Genomic DNA, 23837 nt, shown 5'->3' on the forward strand with positions numbered 1-23837 from the left:
AAATTAGGACAGCAATGAAGAAATTCATCAAAACAAGCTAGTCTCCAGCTCCTGGGAATCAAACTTCTGACGTGGGCATAAGCTGCCAATTATGGCTCCTGCAACTGTGCTTCTGGAATTAACCTGAACCCGTTTACAAAATTAGATTAGCTCTCAAGAAAGCAGGAAGAGAGTGGAGTGCAGATATTATAGACAGATAAATCACTAAGGATTCAATAAAACTAGAAAGAAGTCTTATGTTGCAGAGGAACCGTAAGCACTCTGAGAAACTCTAGGGGCAGAAACCAGACCTCTTTACTTATTATGTGGCCCTATTGCAATTTCCAAACCATCAGCAGAAGGCACTGGCCAGAACGACTCCAGCATTAAGTACAGAGAACAGAAGCAATGTTTAAAACAACAGTAAAAAACACTTAGTTCCCTTCTGAATGTTATCTGCTTTCATTTAAAAACTTAACGTGGAACTCATATCATCCTACAGAATTCTTACTTGCCAAAATGTGTCCTTTGCTGAGGTCAATTCGGTGTTAAAACACAATCATTATCCCACATTACTAATATACTTTGTAGCACGAATACTAAAAGACCCAGAGACAGATATTGGGGTTCCTGCTGAAGATCAGAAAAGCAAAGCAGCCAAGCCACTAGAGAGATTTTACCTCTACCAAGACTCAGACAAAAAGCGGGGTGATCTTGAAAGCTCTCTTCCAACCTCAGACTCCACACTCCACTGAGTTCCTGTCTCTTCCCCTTTATATTCCTCTCTGCCCAGCCCTATCATTCCTGTCTCCACCTCTCTAGTGCTGGGATTAAAGGCGTGGGATCCCAAGTGCTGGGATCACATTTGTGTGAAGTCTGTTTCTCTTTTAAACAGATTCAATTGTGTGTAGCCCAGTGTGGCCTTGAATTTACAGAGATCCATCTGCCTCTTGTCTCCCCAGTCCTGGGATTAAAGGTGTGTGCTACCACTCCCTGACCTGTATGGCTGACTAGTATGGCTGTGTTGCCCTCTGGTCTTCAGGCAAGCTTTATTTATTAAAACACAAATGATATACCACTGTAATACTTAATGGACCCAACAATGCAGAAGAAAGGCATCTTGCACTGGACTGAATCCACACTGCTTTTTAAGTTAACCATAACCATAACTTTCACATAAAGTCATCTGGCCATTATTCTGTTTTTGACTATTCACTTATTTTTCCATGATCTCTTCAATAATATGTGGTTAGGCTATTGAAAGAATTGATTTTTCTTTAATTAAATATATTTTGCTAGGCTTATTAATGCAGAACAAATTTTAAAGTATTAACTGGAAGCCAGGCGGTGATGGCACATGCCTTTAGTCCCAGCACTTGGGAGGCAGAGGAGGCGGATCTCTGTGAGTTCAAGGCCAGCTTGATCTACAGAGTGAGTTCCAGGACAGTCAAGGCTATACAAAGGAACCCTGTCTCAAAAAACAAACAACAAAAAATATTAACTGTGACTTTAAAAATAAACATGAGACAGATAATTTCACACCAAAAAAAATGAAGGCAAAATTGTTAATTGTAATTGTCTGAATGGTAAGAGGATGAATGACAATTTGAGGACAAAATAAATCACTACTCTGTTATTCTTAATAAAATTGGTCATATAAAATATTTATTCAAATATTGCTATTATTTTAGGGGAGAGCCAGGCCTCCTTTTCTGCAGTGTAGTCTATAGATTTGGCCAATCTCATATCAGACTGTCCTTGTGGACTGTGGATACAGCCGAGGACCTGAGTAACTGCCTAGACAGGCCTTGGCTTTGAGCCCCAGCTCATAATGCCCACCTGCCTGCCTGCCTGCCGGCCCGTTTGTCTATCTGTATGCATGTATGTATATTTGGTGGAGATTGCACACAAACAAAGATTTATGAAGCCTGAGAAGTTCAAGGCCAAGTCCTGCTGAGCCTGGTGGTCTTTCCTGCTCATGGGGAGTCACTTCAGGGTCTCATGGTGTGAGAAGAAATGATGAGGTGACAGAATGTCCTAGCTCAGGACTCTGCTTCTGGTAAGACCAGGTCCCAGGAGCCCAACCTTAGGGACCACTGTAGTCTAATTAGATCCTTAAAATTTAGTCTCAGTACGTCACTTTCAAAAGCACCTAACTGACTTTCAATAAGGAATACATCTCAACTGAGTTTTGGCACAGGCAATCCAAATTCAAAGCACGGCATTCCCCTGTGTCCTCCTCAAGGACAAGACATTTCTTTTTGTCCCCAGCATCAGTCTCCGCTCATTTCTGCGTGAACTCAGATGTGTACTGTCTGTTCTGAGTCAAGGCCCATTCTGGCTCCGGCCCTGTGAAATCAACAGAAGGCATCTACGTGTAGCGGCGGGGCAGGAACGAGCAAACGTTCTTACTCCACAAGGGAGAAACAGTAGAAAGCACAGGGATAACGGGACCAAAGCGTGCCTGAATCTCGGCAGGGTAGACTGTGAATCATAGCATTCCAGAATAATCTTTCACCCTCTATGCTGTCTCATGACACACTGGATGGACCTTCAAGGTCTTGGGCACCTTGCCCTCACAGCTTTCCTGGGCTATGCAAGGCCAGCTGTCCACTGCTGTCTTTCCCAGGCTGGCACACACAGGGCAGGGCTTTTGGGATCCACTCCACCACAATGCCCTCGGGGCTCCTTACTTATCAGAGAAATACCTGACAAACAGAAGGCGAGCAGAGCATGGTGGGGTCGTGACAGCAGAAGCGTGCGACAGAGGCGCTCACATCTAGGCAGAACAGGAAGCAGAGAGGCTTGGCCACAACAGACATCCATCACTTTGTAGTAACCTACTTCTGTCAGCTAGGCCACCGTCTAAAAGGATTCAGAACTTTCTGGAAGCTGTCCCACCAGCTAGGCACCAGGTATTTTAAAACAGGAGCGGCTGGGGACTCACGTCAAACCCTAATACCCTAGCAGGGAATCTCTTCAAAGAGTCTTACTAATATAGGCCTAGCTCCCCCAGGAGTGGGCAGACATTTTAAAATGTTCATGGGCCCCATAGCCTATAGTCTGGAGAATTAGCATCCTATAAATAGATGTAGATATTGCTGCTATAGTTTGGATCTGGTCCATATGTTAAAGGACAGGGCTCCCTGGAGTAGAACTATGGAATGCTTTCATAGTTGAGGCTTCATGGGTAGTCTTAGGTAGCCGGGGGGGAGGGGGGTGGACTTAAGGAGACTGTAAGACCTTCGTCATTTCCTGTTCCTCCTGTCCACTTCCTGGCCATGAGATGATCAGCCTTGCTCTCCCACTCTCTCCTCATCATATGTGCTGCTTTGGTACTGACCCAGAGCAAAATGACCAGCCCAACACAGACAGAAATCCCTGAAACTAAGTCAGAACAACGCTTTTCTTTTTATAAATTGACTGTCTTGAGTATCAGCCACAGTGGAAAGCTAACATGGCTGCCAAGGTTGACTGTAGAGCGGTGGCAGCAGCAGCCATATCTGGATCTGTGTGAGCCACAAGGAGGGTGGCTAACACTGTCCTGGGGTTCAGGGAGCAGAGGTCTCTTCCCTGACAGTTCTGAAGAGCAAGCCCATGGGGAGTATCTGCCTTTTCTGCTTGGCCCAGGCCCAGTGAGCACAGAGGCTCACAAAGATGCTCTGGATCCATTAAGATCTCTATTCCACCCTAGCGGCAATGAACACTGGCTCCCAACTAGGTGCCTGTCTTTAACAAGCAGTTGCTGGCCGCACCTCGAGGCTCTCTACTGAATGTGCTTCTATCCTTTGCATGGCCTCGCTGCAGTTGCTAAGTTTTACATTCTATTTTCTTCTTAAAGGAAGTTGCTTTTAAATGATTCTTTTTCTATTTCTTTTGTTTGTTTGTTTGTTTGTTTTGTTTCTCGAGTCAGGGTTTCTCTGTGTAGCTTTGGAACCTGTCCTGGAACTTGTGCTGTAGATCAGGCTGGCAACAAACTCACATAGATCCACCTGCCTCTGCCTCCCGAGTGCTGGGATTAAGAGTGTGCACCACCACCGCCCGGCTTCTTTTCCTATCTTACATGACTGCACAGCTGATACAATCATGACAGCCCAAAGGGGTTTAAAATTTTTCCTGGTTTTCTTGTCTTCTCACCCCTCATTGGAGTTGACCTAAATGTTCACAGCATTCAGATTATTTATTTCCTGATATCGTCTAAACTCTTTCAGCCTCTGCTCATTTGCTCTTGGCATCAATTTCTTATCTTAGCCCACTTTCTGAGAATACCACTGACTGTGTGATTTATAAAGAACAGAGGAAGCCTGACAGTGGTGGTGCACGCCTTTAATCCCAGCACTCAGCCCTTGGAAGGCAGAGGTAGGCGGATCTCTGAGTACGAGGTCAGCCCAGTCTACAGAGCAAGCTCCAGAACAGCCTGGGCTACAAAGAGAAAACCTGTCTCAAAACCAAAAAAAATTCAGTTCATGGTTCTGGGGGCTGAGAGTTCACTACAAAGTCCCTGAGGTGGCATACGACATCACATGGAAAGTAAGGCACATACACTTGGTGTTTGTGACAGACACTCTCTCCAAATAACCCGCTAGTAAGCTAATCTCTTCATAAGGGTAGAGGGCTTAGGACTACCTTCTAAAGGATCTCACCTGCTAATGCCTCAGAGGGGGATAAGTTTCAATGAGAATGTTGGTGGGTATGTTCAAACCATAGCACAAATTATTTAAAAAAATGAATGCATAAGAAACGTAATATTGATGAGCCATGTGCTAATAAACCCAAATAGTACTTTTAAAAAAGAATTTCTTTTTATTTTATATGCACTGGTGTTTTGCCTACATGTATGCATGCATGTCTGTGTGAGAATGCTGGATCCCCTGGAACATGGAGCTGCCATGTGGGTGCTGGGAATTGAACCCTGGTCCTCTGGAAGAGCGGACAGTGCTCTTAAGTACTGAGCCCTTTCTCCAACCCTCCAAAGAACACTTTTTTTTTTCCTTTTTGGTTTTTTTGAGACAGGGTTTCTCTGTAGCTTTGGAGACTGTCCTGGAACTAGCTCTTGTAGACCAGGCTGGCCTCAAACTCACAGAGATTCGCCTGCCTCTGCCTCCTGAGTACTGGGATTAAAAGCGTTTGTCATCTTCACCCAGAAGCACTGGTCTACACATACGCTTTTCCTAGAATGACCTCAAGACAATGATGCATGAGTTTCTGGAAATATGCAGGTAACTAACTTGCACAATGTCCAAAGAATTACTAAAATGTATAACTTCCTTGCCTTGCCTTTTTATTTGAAGTAGCAATAACTGGTTCAGTATAAGGAAAAAAGAATATGTTGGCAGTTTCCAGTCAGTAATTTTGACTTTCTGATAAAACTGTAATTGTGGTAGGGAGAAAAAGGTAAAAGTTGTTGAATCAAAAATATGTGTGACATGCCACTGTGAGGTATAATACCACACCAAGAACAGTATGGCTTCTAAAACAAGGGAGTGGCATCTATGCCCAAGCAAGTAATGGTTAGGTACAAGAAAGAATCAAGGGGAAGACAGCTGCTCTGCAATGTGATTTGCTGGTGAAGAAGGCAGAAAGAGGCGTGAGCACACACGTCTTTGTACTGCTGGGAGAATGCAAAACCTTCCTGGATACAAGTGTCTGCTTGCATCATGGTTTATTCAAGCAGTCAAGGAATAATCGGGAGAGAAAGGGAGAAAGGACATTATTTAGGGATAGCAGAGAAGAAAACATTGCTAGAAATACTTTTATTTTCTTCTTAAAATATAATAATGGAAAAAACATGGGTATGTTTACTTCCAAATCAAAGACAATTGGGGGCTTGATTAGTGCTGAAATGACATTTTAGAATGCTACCCAGCAAATACCCAAAGAATAATTCAGCAAGATATTCAGACGTTCTTCATTTCACCTTCAAAAATATGAGTAAGAGAGAAAAACTATTTAATCAAAATTCAAATTATCACCTCAAACTCTGAGGAAAACATGCAGTTGCTTTTTAATGGTGGTCAGAGAGCTCCTGCATCAGCCAAGAAGCCATCTTACTCTCCCAGCTTTCCTGCCACCGGGAGCAACTAAACAATGTCTACAGGAGACCCTGCATCACCGCTCCACGCCTACAGCCAATGCCAGTATGAGAAGCAATGACTGTTGCTAGATCATCAAAGAACGGCGTCGTGATCTCAAAGGAGGTGGATGTACACACAACTGTATACACTAATCTACACAATTGGGGGCTAGAGAGGAAACTCAGTGGTTAAGACCACTAGCTGTTCTTCACTGGGACCTGGGTTCGATTCCCAGCACCCACATAGAATCTCACCATTGGCTGTAACTCCAAGGGAGCTGACACTACCTTCTGGCCTCTGTGGCCAGAAGATATATATGCAAATACGTGCAGGCAAAGCATACATACACACAAAATATTTTTTAAAAATATACTTAAAAATATACTCAGTTGCTATTCAGTAATTATAAAAAGTAAAATGTGACCAGAAGACAATATTACAAAATAGAAAATCTAGATTCTCTAATCTTTAAAACTCAAGTAACGTAGGCAAACGAGATGGCTGAGCAGGTACATTCTTGCCACCAAGAACGTAAGCCTGATAGCCTAAGTTCAGTCTCTGGAAGCCATGGAAAGGTGGAAGGAGATAGCCAAGCCCACAGAAATAATACCTTTGAGGAAGTCATAGACGCAGAATATTTTCCATACAAAATTTAACCAGAGGACACTTTCCACAATGACATTCTTGGGAATCTTTTGGGACACACTTTAAAATGAGTTGTTTTTTTTTTCTATCATTAATTCTTTCTGACTGGTGTTTACTTAAATGTTAAACTCATCACAAGAATATGAGAGAGAGAGAGAGAGTAAATGGATCCGTAGTGTTCCGAAGAAGAGAAGAGAGTGGGTCCTGAAGAGGCTTTTGCCTGTGTACATGAGCTGTAGACTACAGTGGGAACTCTAGCCGATGACTGAGTCTGCTCCATCAGACTTCCAGCTCCTACACAATTTCAGGAGACTGTTTTAGGCACCACCTTTCAAACCTTCCTGATTTCTAGTGCCTGACTTTTACCTCTAAGTGTACCCTTAGCCCACTGCTTTGGATGTGGGAGACTCCTTGAGAAAGCCAATGTACTCCAACTTGGACGATCTGGAGTGTGTTCACCACCCCAAAACCAACTATAGTTTCCTTTGAGAGGAGACTGACATTTCTATACCTGAAACTCTGTTGTCACCATCTTGTTAAAGTTTAATACTCTTATTTTCCCGGTAAGTGAGCAGTAATACCAAATCAAAAGAAACATCAAGAGAGCTAAGAAGCAGTGTTTCTACAAACCCTTAATCATAACACTGTCAACTTCACAGGGTCTGATTCATCTGATCTTCAGATATCAGCAGAGAGCCAGGCCATGCACTTCAAGAGCCATTAATAAAAAATCCCACCCAGGAAGGCCTCCTCATTGCTTGAAGTCAGAGACCATATCATTACCTTTATATTTTTATACTCTCAAGAATATCAAAGGGAAAGCTCCTTTGATAGCCCAAGGTATAATCAGCACTACAGAGCCTCTCAGAAGCTGTCTGCTACACACCCTGTCAGGAACAGTCTCCTCTACATCTTCTCAGGAACAGTCTCCTATTCATCCTCTCAGGAACAGTCTCTCCTATTCACCCTCTCAGGAACAGTCTCCTCTACATCCTCTCAGGAACAGTCTCCTACACACCCTCTCAGGAACAGTCTCCTGTACACCCTCTCAGGAACAGTCTCCTCTACATCCTCTCAGGAACAGTCTCTCCTATTCACCCTCTCAGGAACAGTCTCCTCTACATCCTCTCAGGAACAGTCTCCTACACACCCTCTCAGGAACAGTCTCCTCTACATCCTCTCAGGAACAGTCTCCTACACACCCTCTCAGGAACAGTCTCCTGTACACCCTCTCAGGAACAGTCTCCTGTACACCCTCTCAGGAACAGTCTCTCCTATTCACCCTCTCAGGAACAGTCTCCTCTACATCCTCTCAGGAACAGTCTCCTACACACCCTGTCAGGAACAGTCTCCTACACACCCTCTCAGGAACAGTCTCCTGTACACCCTCTCAGGAACAGTCTCCTCTACACCCTAGAGTTAGTTAGCATGCTGTGCCAGACAGGTAACCGCACAGCCATAAACCATGTGGTAGTACATAGGTTAATGTAAATTGGTTAACTTAAGTTATAAGAGCTAGTTAGGAACAAGCCTAATCTATAGGCTGAGCTTCCATGACTAATAAGAAGTTTTTGTGTCATTATTGGGAGCTTATAGACTAAAGTAAATCCATCTGCATAAGGCAGACCATTCTCAACCAATAGGGCAGAAAGACCTCAGAACTGCCTGATACATACAAGGCCACCTCACACGTCTGACTGCAGATGCACTGACGGGGAAGGACAGACAACAGAAACAAAAGTCAGGATGAAGTTTGCATGCATGGTTTGTGATGGAAACATTAAAGCCATTTCTGCTCATCGATGTCAGAAAAAATAATGTAAAGTATGTTAGAAGTAACTAAAGGGATAACACTAGATTTAGGAGCTAATTAAAGCAAATCCAGGAACTAGTAAATCACTTGGTACTTTGTTGTCTGGATTTTATGACTTATATGGACTTGAACGAGAACTGATTTATACAATAGCCTATCATTTAGTCAAATGTTGATCTAGATGGCTTTGGGGAAACATCAGAGTTGAAAGGTTATGCAGTACTGGAGGAGTTAACTGAGCTGTGGCTTCTCAAATTCCACTCCCCTTCATGTCGGCACGCTAAGAAATGTTAGTTCAGCACGTGATGGATGTGCTGATACTTCGCTGATCTTTCTGCCCTTGTACTCGCGCTAAGGTCTCCCACCGCCCAGACTGAACTTACTACGTAGGTGAAGATGACATTGAACTGTGTGGTCTTCCTTATCCCACTGTCTGAGTGTTAGGACGGCAGTTGCATGTTTCTGTGCTGACTGTCTCCACTGTGGGGTGTCCAGGGCTTTTGGAGGACTACCCCAGCTGGCTCACTGACTCTACACCCCTGATGGAGGGGTGGGAGGACCACCAGACTCTACCCTGAGCAGCAGCCTACTCCCTAGCACCTGCAGTGCACAACGCTGCCTTGTTTGCATGTGGCCTCTGGGAAGAGCTAAGAGTATGTAAGCCAGGTAAGGCTGGAGGGGTTCCACCTGTGCAGCTATGGGGAGTCCTCCTCACTGCTGAATAAAGGCTTTCCAGGTTTGGCCTGCTGCAGTGAGGGGCATCCACATTCCTGTAAGTAACCCCTCATCTATTGGTAAGGAAACAAACAAACAAACAAACAAACAAACTCACAGGTTTCCCAGAGTGAACTCGGCAGCATTTTTGTTGGGACCTTAGGAGATGGGATAGACATTGCTGACTTCTCCCCCGGGAAGAAATTTCTTTAACACACACCCACTTTCACAAAGCACTCGGTAACAAACCAGAGCTCTGTACGTGTTAACACACAGCTGAGCTACACCCTTGGTTTTTGAAACCAAATCTTTGAAAATCAGTTTTCTACAACTAAAAAGGCCCTGATAATGATATAAAATAACAAAAAAGGTACAACTATTGAACATTTTCTAAGTCCCAGGCACTATGCTCCGCGAATTACGTAAACTGCCACTTTAAACACTGTAGCATTCTGACTAGGTGTCTTTACAGGGGCCCAACTGACAGGTGCAGGGTGGGAGGCAGAAGGGCTCGGTAGGGAGGTAAAGGAACACGACCGCCCAGCCAGCAAATGACTGAAGTGGAATTTGAGCGCAGGCAGCCTGACTTTATCCTGTTCCTGCTGTGTGGCTGGATGGTACTTTGCTCTCATTTTGATACTGCCTTGCATATCACTTTATAGTCTGTACTTCGATTCCCAACTTAATTAAATTAATGCCAATGGGAACTGACATAATCCGAGGAGGAAGAAACAGTATCGTAGCAAAACAGAAGTGACCAGCAGCCAAATACTATCCATGGTTTGAGCATACAAGAAAGCTGAACAAATTCCCAAAATGGTTTAAAATCCCACCGCAAAGCTCAGAGGTTCTCAGAGGGAAAGGTCTCTAAAGAACGTTTGTTTCCGGGGTCAGAGGGTGTTTTCAGAATCAACCCCAGTGAGTCTGTCTTCAGCCTCTTCTCCTGGGACCCCGAAGCTTGCCAGACCACAGATGATCTCTCTCATCCCCCTTTGCTTCCAATCTGATCTCAGATCTGAGAAGTCAGAAAGGAAGGAACTGAGAGGGAAGCAGGAGGCCGAAAGGGCTTGGTTTTGTTCTTTTGCTTTGTTTTCCCACTGCAACTAATAAAGCATGAGTATAGTTATGGGGGACAAAACAGGCTTTCAGGATAATCCTTGTTGTCTTCTCTCCCACACTAGTGTGAAATACAGGACAATATTATAATTAGGCGCCATAGGAAATCACTGGGTTTTTTTTAGATTAATTTATTATGTATATAGTGTTCTGCCTGCATGCATGCCTGCATGTCAGAAGAGGGCACCAGATCTCATTACAGATGGTTGTGAGTCACCATGTGGGTGCTGGGAATTGAACTCAGGACCTCTGGAAGAGCAGCCAGTGCTCTTAACCACTGAGCCATCTCTGCAGCCTCAAAAATAATTTCACTTTTTGTGAATGATGTTAGGAATCCTGCTCTGGTCTCACTCCTCCCATTTTGGACCCTGCCCCTCAGAAGCCCACCAAGGGTCAGTTCCTTCCCTGAAGCTCTCAGGACCACACCTACAGTCTATTTAAGACCCGGCCACCAGATCTGCCACGTGGCCTCTCTCCTGCCTTTTTGAGAGTCACCCAGGAGTTCCTTTGCCCTGCTTATTGAAACCTGGTTTTATTAATTTGGTTGCATCTGGCTTATTGCATTGGCAGGGAAACCAACAACCAGGGATTTTCAAAATATTTATCAAATGAGTGTTTCGACTCCATGTATATATGTGTGTGTCACATGCTTGACTGGTGTCTAAGGAGGTCAGAAAGGAGAGCAAACCCTGGAGGCTGGAAATGCAGACAGTTCTGGATGTTGGGGAATGAACCCAGGTTCTCTGGATTGGCAGGGAATGCTCATAACCACTGAGCCATCTCTCCAGCCCCTGCTCTTTATTTTCTTTTAAACCTTTTAAGCAAGGTCTCACTGTGCAACCTTAGGTGGCTGGGAATTGTAGATTGGACTAACATGGAAATCAGAAATCTACCTGCCTCTGCCTCCCAAGTGATGGGGTTAAAGGTGTCCGCCACCATCCTGGACCGAGCAGCTGCTTTCTAATGCAGTAACAATCTGAGTTTCGAGTCAACAGACAACTTTCTAGACACTCATTCTTAAAAAGTATTTATTTATTTATTGGCATGTTGTGCTTATGTGAGTTTATAGGTTTCAGCACCCTGAGAGGACAGAACATTAGTGCCCCTGGAAATGGAGTTATAGTCATTTGTGAGCCACTTAGTGTTTGTGGTGGTTTGAATGAGAATGCGCTCCATGGGCTGTGTATTTTGGTTCCTGGCTGATGGACTGTGTGGAAGGATTGAGAGGTGTGGTCTTGTTGGAGGAGATACGCTGCTGAGTGTGGGCTTTGAGGCTTCAGTATCCCTCACCGGCCCTGTCTGTCTATGTGCCTGCCTGTCTCGTCTCTGCCTGCTGCCTGTGGATCAGTTACCGCTTCAGCACCAGACCCGCCCACTGCCCAAGATGACCGCAGATGAACACTCTGACACTGTAAACCATACTCGTCCCATGCCCATGATGATCGCGGACAAACACTCTGACACTGTAAGCAAGTCCCCAACTAAATGCTCTCCTTCACAAGCTGCCTTGGTCCTGGTGTCTCTTCACAGCGAACGAACAGTGAACACACGAGTGCTAGGAACCTGGCCCAGATCCTTTGTCAGAACAGTAAATGATCTTCGTCACTGAACCATCTCTCTGGCCTGAAATGGACAGAACTCTAACCTGTCTCCTAGCTAAAATGAGAAATAAAACATTCAGCCAAAGAAAACAGGACACCTAACAAAGAAGTCTAAGGTTCTATCTACATGTATAGGAAAATAAACTTTCTGCTTTAGAAAGTAAAGGCTTTAGACCATTTAGTTGATTTTTCTATGACATGAACAATATGCTCTCTCTCCTTTTTCTGTGGTTCAGACACATGAACACAAGCTCCTGTTTCAAGTGTGATGCTACAAAGATCTGAGAACACTGCAGGAAGATGACAGGCAAGAATGATATTGGTAAACATGCCATGAAAATGCTGCTTTTAACAAACAGCTTGAAAAACAAAGATGCTCTAAATGCAAAAGGCCAGGGAAAGAGAAGACAAACATTAACAACAGAAAACACAAACAATAGCAGCAGACTGGGCATGTCCAGTCCACTCTCCCCACACAGCAGCAGATTGGGCATGTCCAGTCCACTCTCCCTACACAGCAGCAGACTGGGCATGTCCAGTCCACTCTCCCCACATAGCAGCAGACTGGGCATGTCAAGTTTGCTCTCTCCCCACACAGCAGCAGACTGGGCATGTCCAGTCCACTCTCCCCACATAGCAGCAGCCTGGGCATGTCCTGTCCACTCTCCCCAGGGACAGTGGACTCGGCATGTCCAGTCTGCTCTCTCCCCACTCAGCAGCAGACTGGGCATGTCCAGTCCGCGCTCTCCCGCGCCAGCAGCCCTCCACACCTGCTGGCCGACTCTAACCAGGCATTTCAGTATACACATTCCATTTCTCCCTCTGCTTCTTCAAAGCATAATGAAAGAAAAAAGCCATTAATTTCACTTCATAAAGCTATTTATTTTGCAAAAGCAAACTTACTAAGAAAAGGTGAAGGAAAACCTAACGACAGACATGCGACTCAATGAGGAAATTTTATGAGTTTAATATTAGCCCTTGTGGTGAACAACTCTAGGAGAGGCTGAGCTTGCAGCTTAAAGGAATTTTGCTAATAAGACTGATCTTATACTACAGCATCTTCCAATTACATATTTTTAAAAGAAATGCTGGCATATCCCTACCTATGACCCCAAACTTTCCCGAACCCTGTTCCTTTTTAAACATCTCTTACACAACCATACCCATTCATATAGTTTCTTTAAACATGGCAAAAAAATTACTGAAAGCATAAGTTAAGCAGAATTCCAAACTAAAAAAGACATTCTTTGCATTCCCTGATGTATATTGTTCCGTATGCCATGTTTTTTCCTCTTCCTTTCTGTGACATGATCTTACTTCTGTGACATGGTTGGCATCAATCTTACAGAGATCCACCAGCCTCTGCTGCCCAAGGACTGGGATTAAAGGTGTACGCCACACCCAGGACTTGTACCATGATTTCAAGCAAATACTAGCCACAAATTACAGATAAAACAACTGCCTTTAGTTCAAACCTTGTTCAAAGGTTTAAGCATCATTTGGAAAAAAAATTAGAAAAATAGCTATTATTTTCAAATGAGTTAATTTATATTTCTTCAGAATTTTGTTTAAATAGCATGCGCAGGAAGATCCTATTAGTGCCACGATCTCAACACAATAATTGTCACATTTTAAATGATTTGAAGTTTTAAAATAAAAATGACTAAATTAGATCAATTGTGGAATTAAAGCTTATGATTATATGGGTTACTGTTTGTTCACCCTCAAATATAGGGGTGCTTTTATCAATATGTAATTTAGAATGTCTTAGTTAATCATTCAAATATCTGTCAGTGGAAGATTAAGGATTCAAAACACTGTTCTGATGGTTACATAAAACATGTAAAAGAGTTGACAGTGCTTTTAAATATGAAGTCGTGTTTCATAAAAGAAAAAATCTATTATATTAATATAACATGTATTAAAAATATTCCCTATGTTTTGATGAGAAGGTAGAAGAAACGGATAGCTCTGTCAAAGAAAACGTTAAATCTTAAAAAAAAAAAAAAAATCGAGGTTCAAAACAAAATCAGAAAATCTGGGAAATTCTGAAAAGATCAAACTTACAAATAAAGAGAATAGAGGAAGGGGAAGAACCCCTGAACAGAACACCATTAGCACAGGCACTAAGATCAACAACAACAACAAAAAAATGGGACTTTATGAAACTTAAAAGCTTCTATATGGCAAAGGACATCATCATTCCAACAAAGTGACAGTCTACAGAAGAAAAGATCCTTACCAATTATACATCCAATAGAGGATTAGTATCTAAACTATATCAAGAACTAAAAAAAAAAAACAAAAAACACTGAACATCAAGAAAATAGCCCAATTAAAAGTGGGATATAGACGAAGTAGAGAGTTCTTAAAAGACAAAACACAAATGGCTGAGAAACATCAAAGATGTTTTTTAAGATCTTAGCCATCAGAGAAATGAAAATCAAAACTACTTTTGAGATTTCATCTTACACCAATCAGTATGGATACGATCAATAAAACAACAGCTCATGCTGGTAAGGATGTAGGAATAAGGGAACACTAACCCATTGCAAACTTGTACAGCCAGTACTAAAGTCAGCTGTGGTTCCTCAGGAAGCTGGGAACTCATCTACCTCGAGATCAAGCTATACCACTCCTGGGCACACCTGCGAGGGATTCTTACATCTTTTGAGGCAGGAAGCTCCACCTGTAATCAGGGTCTTCTTTTAGCAGTCTATATAAAAGGCATGAAAAAAAGACACTCTTGTTCTCTGCCTGCTTACTCTTGTTCTCACTGGCATTAGAGCCTACTTCTTCAGGATTCTGGCAGATTCTGAAGACCCGTTGGGACATCCAGTCTCGTGGACTGAACAACTACTGGATTCTTGGACTTCCTGTCGGTAGACAGCCATTGTAGCACAGAGGGTAGGCTCTCCAATGGAAGGAAATACAGTATATTATTACAGTGGGGAACTAGAGTGGGAGAACTAGATGGAGATGAGGTTGGAAAGGTTAGTAAAGGAAATATGGGGAAGGATGACCAACACTAATGGCCTTTTGCGTGGACATAAACATGCTACTACAGAAACGTCCTAAAATATACACATATACAAAAGGAACCTAAATGGAGTCCAAATAATACTCTAAACAATACCCCAACTAGACATCTCATGTCACCAGATAAAACTCCAGTCCAGGAATATGTTACATAATCTTGAGTTGTTGGCCAAAGGTGTTCCATGAAAATCTCCCCCAAAGTGAAAACATCATAGGCTATTGCCAAGGTTATTGATTGCTCTCCACAACCTGCTAGTGAGGCCCTAATATGGAAGACAAGACTTACATGTTATTAAACACAGAGAAATAGAGCTGGTGTCTAACTAGAAACTTCACTTGTACTGATTAGCCTTCATGGCTACCAGAAGCAAAAGTGAATTGAATTATCAATGTAATTACAACAGTGGCCTGCCTACATGATAGGCTGGTACAATAGTGCACAAATGTTAAAGGAGTAACCAACCATTTTTAATTGAATTTGAGGCTTACTACATGAGAATTCATTCCTGACACTGCGGAAGTGGCCAAGAACCTGAGACTAGATAGGTCATGGGCCTAGGAGAAAACATGGTCAATTATCCTACTAAAGGAACAGCGATAGGATGACAAATGGCAGACTAAAACACCCACATGTCAGTGCCTTGCTCAGTAATCATAAGAGAAGCTTCTTCTTACAATAAATAGGGACTAACACAGAGACTCGCAACTGGCTACTGTGCAGAAAGAGGCTTTGGGGCACTCAGTCAAAATGGGATGGCTTCATCAAACCCCTCCTCTCAAGGCTCAGCGGTCTATGCAGAAGGAGGGTGAAAGATTCTAAGAGCCAGAGGTGATGGATGACTCCAAGCTAACAGTGTCTGCCAGACACAACGGGACTGAGTCAATGCACATATGATCATGGAGACTATGGCAGCACATGCAAGGGCCTACACAGGTTCCAGCTTGACAGGGTCCTAGCACTGAGAGAAACTATCTGCAACTGATATCTGCTGGCAAAGGGAAAATCAGTTTTCTCCAAATGTTTCTCATTGGGTACATTAACCACACTTCAGGTCAGGCCCCACGCCCAGGAGTAGCTGGACAAGACAAAACAAACTCAGTGGTATTTTGTAGACTTTTTATCTCATTTTGCTTGCTTGGGTTTTTTGTTGTTGTGCTTGTCTTTTGCTTGTTTTGATTTTCATTTCTGTGTTTTGTATATGCTTCTTGGTTTCATTTGTTTCTAATGAAATTAATAGAATATACAGTTGTGTAGGTAAAAGGCTGGGATAGTCTCTGGAGGCAGCAATTGGGAGAAGGAAAAAACAGATCAAAATATAATGTATGAAACCCGCCTGAAAGAAAAATTCCCTATGAAAATAAATATGACTTCTATTAACTTTTATCTCATGTACAAGTCTGTTTTTAACACAAAAGTCCCTAAGTCTTAAGATTACCTATATAAGTATAGATTAAACAAAAGTATATAATCATTACAAAGTGAACTTTTATTTCCTTTTTTGCTTTTGATTATAAGAGCTAAACCCATACTTAAATATGTACAATCCTTCTTCCTGCCTTCTTGCTATATCTTGTCAACAATTTATGCTAGGGAAGTTTCAATGAATAATTTTCTCTGTTTCCATTCTCTGCGCATTTTTGATCCTTTCCAAATAGAACAGTAATTCTACAAGACGCCTCCTGTCTGGCTGCAGGTAAAATACATCCCTCCTCTTTGGAGGACAGACAATGACAAAATCGATGAGCAATCACATACAGGTGACAAAATGTATGCCCATTAATAAAGAAATGCAATATAAATTCCAGGAAATTATTATTATTCAATGTTGAGTTATAGCCAAGTGACATCTTCCAATGTCATTAACATTCACCTGGATCCAAGAAGAAGCAAGTCAAGAAACACTTTTCCTAGGCAGCACTCTAAGCATTTATCTGAATACAAATATTACAGGATTCAGCATAAGTAAGGCTGCATGCTGAGAACAGAATATGAAGAGCCAGGAGGCATATTAAAACCAGTGCAAATGATGCAATTCACGGCAGAGAGCCATCTGTAGACATACACACATTTAGTGTTAATAGAAAACAGGGGTGACAGCAAGAGATATATTGCTTATATTTCTTTTTTCTTGATAGAAATCATTTAAAGTACAAAATATAATGCATGAGCTTGAGTACCTTCCAGTAGGTATATAAACACTTCTAAGTTACATACAGTGATAAAATAAAAATGAAATGCAGTATGAAAATCTTGGCTTCATGATTCATTTCATGCTTTAATAATATAGCTATAATATGATACAATCCATCGAACAATTGGTAAATAACATGAGCACACCACTGGACTAGGTCCTGTGACAACACACGGAACGATAAAGCCTGTTTCATTCTTAGTAATTCTGACATAATTAAAAATAGATTTAGAAAATACTAACTGTGCTGGTCAGGTTTCACAAACTTGACACAATTAGATATGTCTAGAAAGGGTAAAACTTAATTGAAAAAAAATGCCTCCATAAGATTGGACTATAAACAGGTCTGTAGGGAATATTCTTAATTAATGATGGATGTGTGAGGGACCAGCCCACTGTGGGTCGTTCCTAATGCTATTAAGACAAGATTTATTAACTGAAAGCATGCTGAGTAGTAAGTTCTCTACTGAGATAACTTACTAGGAATAAGATGACCTCATGTTTATAGTTCAGTTTGGAATGTTTTGAGAGAAAATTGAGGTTCTACTAATAATGATCTTGAGTAGTAGGCTCAATCTGGGATTGAACTAAGAAAGGGCTAGCTTTAAGAAGGGTCTGTGACACATGCCCGCACTGGGAAGAAGAGGAAGATCAGAAATTCAACTTTTCTTTACTACATGAGACCCTGCCTCAAAACAAACAAGATTCATGTAAACTAATAATCCAATAGAAACCTGGACAATTTATGTGTGCAGTTAATCAATGTGCATGTGAAAAACTGTTCACCTTCATTAACAAAAAGAAACTTAAACTAAATACCAGGGCGTAGCACTTTTTTCATTCATAAGAATAAAGAAAGAATACTGATATTTTAAAAAGTGTAAGGATGGCCAGTTGCTAAGTACATGGTCAAACTTAATTAATCATGTCTTCTCAAAGGTTTAATTTTGTTTTAATAAACATCAACATTTTACATTGAAATATACTTTTGGTATTTTTGTTTCTGAAAATTTATCTTATAGAAAAACATGTTCAAAGGAATATAAATATAAATAGTACCGATAAAAATAAATAGAAATAGTATAAATATTGAAAAGAGAAAAGTCAAGTAAATTATTATATATCCCTCAGAAAAACATAGACATAGTAAAAAGCAAGATGGATCTGTATGCATCAATGGGCAATGATTTTCAGTACATACAATTAAGTGACGAAGTCACAGAACACACTTCATATATTATTTATTTTTAAATATCTATTAAAAATACCAAGCTACAAATATAACAGAATCTACTTATAACAAAAGTAAAGAAAGGCGCAGTAAAGGATACAGGAAAATATACAGTTGGCCTGGAGCTCACGACTCCTCCCTCAGCTTCCCGACAGCGGGCAATACAAGCATGTACCACCCGGCCACCCAAATCTATTTTCTTTCAGACTAAATAAGAGACAGAAAGCATATTCCAACCTTTTGTTTTTGGATTCACTGTCAGTTTTGTACTTGTCAAACTCCTGGCTAAGAGACTGCAGCTTTTCCTGAAGTCTCTTTTCTCGCTCTACACTTCCTTGATAAAATTTCATTTCTTCTTCCACTGCTTTCAGTTTCTCTTCCATAGCCTTAAATTCATGAAGAATTAGGTAGCTGACGCCACAGTATTTACAAACTGTTTCTTCAGGAGACATCTAGGAAACAGAGCATATATTTATTGAAATGTTATGTTTTTAATTATGAAAAATAAAGCTCAACCAAAGATGTTATGCAACCATGCTGGTGAGACAAACCTGCTATGTATCAACCATGCTGGTGAGACAAAGTAAATACATAGCCTGCTATGCTGCTGGAATAGTCATCATGACACTGCCTACATCTGGATAAAATTTCTAAAACCAACATGAATCTTGGTAAGAGAAAAGATTTTCTCAAAGAAATGATTTCTCTGTGGTATCAGTAAGAAATATTTGCTCTTCAAATATCTTTTACAAAACAAAACTAAAAATGCTAAAAAAAAAAAAAAAATCCTTACAGCTTTAGTTCTGAGATGAGTTTTCTATCATGTCTGAAAGAACCCATGGCCTTTAGCAGCCAACTACACTACGACCCTTTAGATCAGTGGTTCGCAACCTGTGGGTCATGAACCCTTTGGGGTCGAATGACCTATTCATTCAGATATTTACAATACAATTCATAACAGTACCAAAATTACACTTATGAACTAGCAATAATGCTATGGGCGGGATCACCACAACATGGAAGAACTGTATTAAAGGCTCACAGCATTGGAAAGGTTCAAAACACTGCTCCAGAAGTCTCTGACTTACAAAGATTTTATTCTATTCATTATAAAATGATGGGCACTGAACCCCATGAACTCTATTCTCTTACTCGACTTCAATATTTTAGGATTTTTTATAGAATTTAACATTCTGTCCAAAGTTACAATAGAAAATTCATTTTAAACTTATTCTCTTCTTTGTTATACTTATTTCATAGATAAAAACTGAGAGTCCTGAAGTTTCAAAGCCAAATAAAAGGAGAGGATGTTAAAATTAAATCCAAGTCTTTTGAAGAACCAATACTTACATATTTATGCACCATATCATATTTATCTACCATGGGTATATGAGTTCTTGTGTTCTTCAAATAAAGTGTGTGTGAAGTTCTGGTCAATACAAGGACAGTGAAAAAGCAAGCCAGGAAAAGGACCCTACTTTTTTATCTGTCCTAAGAATAAATAGTCCTTGGGTGGCCTATGTTTGATTTGTTTTTCATAAAGGTAAGAGAGCTCCAGGGCACCAAAATAAAATCAATTCTTAGATTACTCAATAAGGACTCTTTAAAAAAAAACTGTCTCATCATAGGTTGAAAATTAATAACTAGCCCAAAATGGCCTCCAACCCACTACCTTCTACCTTATTGTCTCCAATACTGGGAATACAGGCAACACACCACATCTGGTCTTCTGGTTAAAGTGTTTCTTCCTAATGCAACCTCCTTGAGATAGTAGAAAGTGTCTATGTAACTATGCTATGGCACAAGGATGAAGAAAGTGTCCCTGTAACTATGTTATAGCATGAGGATGCAGAAAGTGTCCCTGTCACTATGTTATAGCACAAGAACCAGCTCCTGTAAATTGTTCTCTGACAACTATATATGTGCCATACATACACATGAAATAAGTACAATAAAGAAAAATTTTAAATGAAATAGCAAGGCTCATATGCTCTCTTAATAAGTGTAAAATTAGTCCAAGGGTTATAGCCCTCACTCACGTGCCCTTAGTTCGGGTATGGCAGTGCAGGCCTTTAATCCAGCACTCTAGGAGGCACAAGTGGTGGATTTCCAACAGTTCAACCCAGCCTGGTTTACACAGTGAGCTAGGGCTATACACTATAAACCTGTCTCACAAAAACTAACTAACCCTTATAAGCCATACTTTAATAAATTACTCTAAAGTCTTGTCTGGAATTAAAATGAGACTTACTTGTCATTCAGCAGCATTTCATACACGGAACAGCATTTGCATATTATCCTTTCTAGCAGGCTTCAAGATAACAAGAGTGACTCCCCAACCCCATTCAGAATACTGCCAGCCCTTGGGAAGCTCGTCTATCCATGTCAAGAAACCTGAACTCATTCGAACAGATGGTGTTTCCTAAGAGTCCCTTCTCTCGTCAGCTGGAAGAGTCTATTGTGTACTCTATGGCCTTTTATCCCTAAACTTCGTCCCTTCAGTCAGTCTTTTTCCTACTCCTGGAAAGAGTCCTGTCCTTATTCTAAAGAGAATCCTTGGCAGTTAAAGTAGACTTGCAGCTGGATGTAGGAAACAGACTATATAAACTTCACATTGACAGGTATTAAAACAGATACATTCATCCTAACAATCAAGGGATGAAAACTAAAATAAGCAATGCATTTTAGAGGTTTTCTAAATGTTCATCAAAGAAAACACAATAGTTATCGTGATATGGAAACAAAACAATAAAATAATAGGGCCAAAAAAATGGTCTCCAGGTTTGGCCAGCATAACCTCAATCCTTGAGTTATCTCTAACACAAACATGGCATACGACTCTTCAGCACTGTTCAACTATCAACAGTTTTCTACAAGCAAAACTGTAACAGAAAGGATATAACCATTTTCAAATTCTTCGTGTCTGATGGACTAATTGCCTGGGACATTTTCTGAAGCTTGAGAAGTTATGAAATACTGTAATTATGGACCCAAATGAAGCAAGTAAAAGTTATCTGTTTGTTGTGAATTATAATTTGTGCTTCCTTCTTCCAACTCAGTGTTCTATAGTTTCGTTCTCAGAGTAACATAATAACATGCTGCCATTCCTGACAACAGGGCCGTCGTTAACAGGAAGTTCCTGCCTCTGCTGCTGGAGAAAGCATTAACAAGAGGAATATATAGAACAAATGCGGACCCACTTAAAAATACATTATAAACAAACTTCTTAAATGCAGTGTTTGGACTCTTAACAATATAGTTACTGAGTATAAAAATCATGACAACTTTTAAAAATTAAATTAGACTTCAAACCTTTGTCAGCATTCCTGAGCATACTTAACTACAAAAATCATCTAACAGCCTCCTGCTGCCCACTGAGGCTCCAAAGCTTGGCCTCCTTTTTCTTTTTTTAAATCTACCACACATCTACTGCCCTTTTTTGTTTTTGCTTATATAAGAAAAAGAAACAAGCTTTAGACAAAGGTAAGAATGACAATATAAAGCGTTAACACTTTCAGGATATTTCGCATGTAAAAATGGTTTCCCAGGTGCCTGCTGCAGAGCATCAAGATCTGAGTGTGGCTCCCAGCACTCACATGGCAGACGGGGAGAGCCAGCTCCTGGAACTGCCCTCTGACCTCCACGTGCACACCTGCCATAGCAAGTGCAAGCACACATACGCACGATAAATAAACTAGATGTTATTGTTAAAGCTAATGCCTTTACCTAAAACAATGAGTGATTAGTAAGTTTCAGCCAAAACTGGCAGAAAATAATTTGGAGATAAAACAGTGAACCTTTGCAACCACTAGCTAGACAAATCAGCTGGACATTTCCTAAGTCCATCAGATTATTCCTCTTTATTAAGTCAACTTTAGAGCTAATTTTATATAACAGCTATAAAAGGAACCCACAGCTTCATTATACTTAATACAAAAAGCCTGAGCGCTTACCTTAAATTGGAAGAAAACAAAGACATCCATTCTCATTGCCCTTATTCAATACAATGCTGGAAGGACTAGCAGACCAGTAAGGGGGAAGAACGAAATAAAAGGCACACATACTAGAGTGAAGAAACGAAACTGTGTTTGTGATCAGTTCTGTCTAAGGTTTTTATTGCTGTGAAAAGACACCATGACCATGGCAAGTCTTATAAAGGAAAACATTTAATTGGAGCTGGCTTATAGTTCAGAGGTTTAGTCCATTATCATCATGGCAGAAGCATGGTAGCATGCAGGCAGATGTGGTGCTGGAGAAGGAGCTGAGAGCTCTATATTTTGCAGGCAACAGGCATCAGGGAGACACTGTGCCATTGGGCGGGCATGGCTTGAACATATAGGAGACTTCAAAGTCTGCCTCCTCCACAGTGACACATTTACTTCAACAAGGTCAAACCTCCTAATAGTACCACGTGCTAAGGGCCAATCATTCAAGTGCATTAAGGGACCATTCCTATCCAAACCACCACAACCTATAAATGAAAATCTTGACAACCTGACCTTCAACAGAATTAAACACCTTTGCTTTAAAAAAAAAAAAACCTGTGAAAATAATTAAAAACACAAGCTATACATCAGGAGACAATATACATACACATGACCACATACATGGTCAGTAGTTAAATTATAGAATTCTGAACTCACCGGGCAGTGGTAGCTCATGCCTTTAACTGAGGCCAGCCTCTACAAAGCTAGTTCCAGGACAGACAGGGCTACCCAAGGAAACCTTGTCTCAAAAAAAAAAAAAAAAAAAATACTAAGAGAAAGAAAAAAATTTCTGGAAACTCAACAATTTCAACAATTTACAAAGAACAATTAGAAGATAAGGAAAGAACATGAAGAAACATTTGACCTAAAAGAATTCACAGATACTGGTAATTTCTTTTTCTGTTGCCATGATAAAATACTCCGAGAAAAGCACTTACAGGAGAAGAGTTCCTCTGGCTCACAGTTCAAAGGTGCAATGCATCAAGGCAGGCACACTAACGAGGCAGAGGCCTGAAGCTGCTGGTCCCCACCAGGAAGCACAGTGTTGAGCACAGCCTGCTGGGCAGCTCTCCTTCTCTAGACAGTCCAGGATTCTAGCAAGGGGATGGTACCACCCACAGCGGGCAGGTCTTCCAGCCTCAACTGTAATCAAGATAATGCCTTTCGAGCATGCTCAGAAGTCCTCCTCCCATGTAATTATACATTCTACTAAACTGACAACTAATGCTAATCAAATACCAAATAAGCACATGATGTTCTAAATTACTAAATCAAAAACAGATTAAAACCCCAGTGGGATCACTACACCTGCTGACTTCTCCAGTGCTGCTAAAGCTGTGGGAAAGGAGAGCACTAGATAAGTGGGTACTGCAGGTAAGAGTAGGAAATGGCATACACCCCCCGAGAAACAACTTATCATCTCTTTACAACAAGCTACCATACAACC

At 41.1% G+C, this 23837-nt stretch overlaps 1 protein-coding gene across 1 annotated transcript in view; it reads right to left on the reverse strand.

Moving 5' to 3' along the window:
• The window catches only part of Lekr1 (leucine, glutamate and lysine rich 1), a 130051-nt gene that overhangs the window by 95493 nt on the left and 10721 nt on the right, over positions 1–23837 (reverse strand). Inside the window, exon 3 of the mRNA XM_057757128.1 lies at positions 18642–18856. Coding sequence (XP_057613111.1) covers positions 18642–18856 — 215 coding nt within the window. The remainder of the gene's footprint in view (positions 1–18641; positions 18857–23837) is intronic.

The sequence above is a fragment of the Chionomys nivalis genome, chromosome 24 (genome assembly GCF_950005125.1).
Source record: "Chionomys nivalis chromosome 24, mChiNiv1.1, whole genome shotgun sequence".
In the NCBI taxonomy this organism is placed as follows: Eukaryota; Metazoa; Chordata; class Mammalia; order Rodentia; family Cricetidae; genus Chionomys; species Chionomys nivalis.